The 1,023-nt window shown below is 44.5% G+C and overlaps 1 protein-coding gene across 1 annotated transcript in view; it reads left to right on the top strand.

Moving 5' to 3' along the window:
• GALNT1 (polypeptide N-acetylgalactosaminyltransferase 1) overlaps nucleotides 1-1,023 on the top strand; it is a 78,241-nt gene that overhangs the window by 59,735 nt on the left and 17,483 nt on the right. The window contains 1 exon segment of the mRNA XM_023510167.1: nucleotides 1-136. This exon segment is cut by the window's left edge and continues 3 nt beyond it. Coding sequence (XP_023365935.1) covers nucleotides 1-136 — 136 coding nt within the window.

Raw genomic sequence — 1,023 nt, 5'->3', positions numbered from 1 at the left:
GTTGGACATGTGTTTCGGAAGGCTACACCTTACACGTTTCCAGGAGGCACAGGGCAGATTATCAATAAGAATAACAGACGACTTGCAGAAGTGTGGATGGATGAATTCAAGAATTTTTTCTATATAATTTCTCCAGGTTAGCATTCTTTTTCATTAAAAATACAAGACTGTACCTTTCTCATCCCTAATCCTGATGGAATCTGAAGAGTGGAAGCAGAGCTTGGAGCAGAGGTGAACACCCACCTCAAAGGTCATTGTGAGGAGTAATGAAATCACACACAGTGTAGCAAGTGCCTGGCAGAATGCTCAGGATAATGCATTATTAACAGTAGTAATAAATTATCTGGGTCAGTATTGTTAGCCCAGGTGTTACCCAGGTTCTATCTTTATTTTTTTTAACCTAACTGCAACATTTAATATTTATTCCCACGAAATTTCAGCTTATTGACTTTCTGGCATTTTCCTGGCTTATGTGACTTTCTCGATTTTTGGTTTCTTCATCCAGCAAAACAAAGCTGCTGGTTTATTGGTGGGTCGCCAGCATTCCCCATAGGCAGACCCTCCCTGCTGTCGCAGGAGGCCAGTGTAGAGCCAATAACTTGCCGTAAGGGGCTTCTCTCCAGGAACTTTTCTCTGCTGTTCAGAGTTTTGAGAGAACAGCTCTACCATCAAGCTATAAGTCAGCCTGACATTGCTTCTGTTCTGTCCTCCTGTTTCAAGTACAAGACTGTTGAGTGGCAAAGGGCACAGTCCAGTGAGTTTTGTGACTGGAAACAGATGCTTTGTTGAATATTTGAGCAAAATAGATCTTGGATGTTTTGGTTTGGCTGAATATGTATTAAAGCTTTCTGATCCTGGGCAGCGCCTGTGGCTCAGTGGATCGGGCACCAGCCCCATATACCAAAGGTGGTGGATTCAAACCCAACCCCAGCCCAATAGCTGGGCGTCGTGGCAGGCATATGTAGTCCCACCTCCTCCCGAGGCTGAGGCAAGAGAATTGCCTAAGCCCAAGAGTTGGAGATC

This window comes from Otolemur garnettii, unplaced genomic scaffold (assembly GCF_000181295.1).
Source record: "Otolemur garnettii isolate 467f Iridium unplaced genomic scaffold, OtoGar3 scaffold00012, whole genome shotgun sequence".
In the NCBI taxonomy this organism is placed as follows: domain Eukaryota; kingdom Metazoa; phylum Chordata; class Mammalia; order Primates; family Galagidae; genus Otolemur; species Otolemur garnettii.
The sequence above is the reverse complement of the archived record's forward strand: the minus strand, read 5'-3'. Positions and strand labels throughout refer to the sequence as shown.